This window comes from Elephantulus edwardii, unplaced genomic scaffold (genome assembly GCF_000299155.1).
Source record: "Elephantulus edwardii isolate Elephantulus edwardi_28Jun2011 unplaced genomic scaffold, EleEdw1.0 scaffold00005, whole genome shotgun sequence".
NCBI lineage: Eukaryota > Metazoa > Chordata > Mammalia > Macroscelidea > Macroscelididae > Elephantulus > Elephantulus edwardii.
In genome coordinates, this window is record NW_006399755.1 from 14,731,573 (window position 1) to 14,733,189 (window position 1,617).

The 1,617-nt window shown below is 37.5% G+C and overlaps 1 protein-coding gene across 1 annotated transcript; it reads left to right on the top strand.

The window, feature by feature from the left end:
- The first annotated feature begins 169 nt into the window (after positions 1-169).
- On the top strand, positions 170-622 carry LOC102843032 (translationally-controlled tumor protein-like). Its single transcript, XM_006879825.1, has one exon. The coding sequence runs from the start codon at positions 218-220 to the stop codon at positions 620-622; it is 405 nt and encodes a 134-aa protein (XP_006879887.1). The 5' UTR covers positions 170-217.
- The last annotated feature ends 995 nt before the right edge of the window (positions 623-1,617 follow it).

The window sequence follows — 1,617 nt, forward strand, 5'->3', positions numbered from 1 at the left end:
TGGGATTGCAGTGCAGCTTCTTGCCACTAGGCCACCAGAGCTCCCCCCATTTCTCCATTTCTAAACCATCCTTAAAGAAAATCATGAATGGAGTCACACCATCCTCACGGTAGTCCAGCAGAGCAACCATGCCATCTGCATTCATGTTTTCACCAATAAAGAACTCCGAGCTCCTGCTCCTGCTCAGCTAGCGCCGCCGTCGTCTCCTTGTCCCATCATGATCATCTACCGGGACCTCATCAGCCATGATGAGCTGTTCTCCGACATCTACAAAATCCGAGAGATCGCGGGCGGACTGTGCCTGGAGGTGGAGGGGAAGATGGTCAGTAGGACGGAGGGTAACATTGATGACTCGCTCATTGGTGGAAACGCCTCTGCTGAAGGCACCGATTGTGAAGGAACCGAAACCACAGTAATCACTGGTGTTGACATCGTCATGAACCACCACTTGCAGGAAACCAGCTTCACAAAAGAAGCTTACAAGAAGTACATCAAGGATTACATGAAATCACTCAAAGGCAAACTTGAAGAACAAAAACCAGAAAAAGTAAAACCTTTTATGACGGGGGCTGCCAAACAGATCAAGCACATCCTTGCTAATTTCAAAAATTTGTTCTTCTAAAAGCAAATAAAACAGATAGATGTTTAATAAGTGTTTTATATTTCCATTTACGAGACTCTATGGGCTATTTTTCACAACTAAAAATCATAGTGATACAAGTAGTTGTATGAAAACAAGTATTATATTTGGAAAACTCTTCAAAAGAAATGAACAGTAGAAATACTCATTAAAGCTGAGTCGAACAAATAATAAATAGTGTGTCAATATTACACTACAGAGAGTTAGTTGGGCATAAGACAACCTAATCAGATACATAAAATCAATAAAAAGGAAAATGCTCTAAAATTAAAGTCTCACCAACAGTAAAATGCAGTGGAACAGACTTGCTTTAGAATGGTACAATTTCAAGGTAATTAAATAATTAATATCTGTCAAGCAGAGCTTAACAAAATTCACACATTAGGATGATAGCTAACTCACTCTACTCCTCTCTATAAAAAGGATAGAATCAGCAGGGATGAATGCCTTTTTAAGATTATCTTTGTGGCTACAACAGCACATCATTCTTAAATAATTGATACCTCTCAAGAGACTAAAGTGGCATTCCTTTCTAAGATCTCTTACTACCACATAATTTTATTTCTCCTTTTAACCCCTAAGAGTCGGTAATTAATAATTTATGCTTTTTGAAAAGGTGTGAACGGACTCTGGAAAGATTTAAGGTGAAAGCAATTAAGTCCTTTTACATAAATTTGTGTAATCCAGAGGTCAGAGCCCTAATACGATTCAAATTAATTTAAGAAGTCAAATTTTGGCTAAGAAATATCTGTTTTTCCAGGCTCTTTGAAATGATTTGAGTGAGTGAGAAGATGACCCATTTTTCTCGTTTGAAGCGGCTAGTTGATTTGAACCGGCAAAGAGGCACCACAATAAAAGTTAAGTGTATGTTAATTAATATTTTAACTGCACATGTTATTTCTACTATGCTTAATTTAAATATCTGTTTCCAAAAACATTCATCAAATACCAACTCTAAATCTATTAGATCAGTTCAT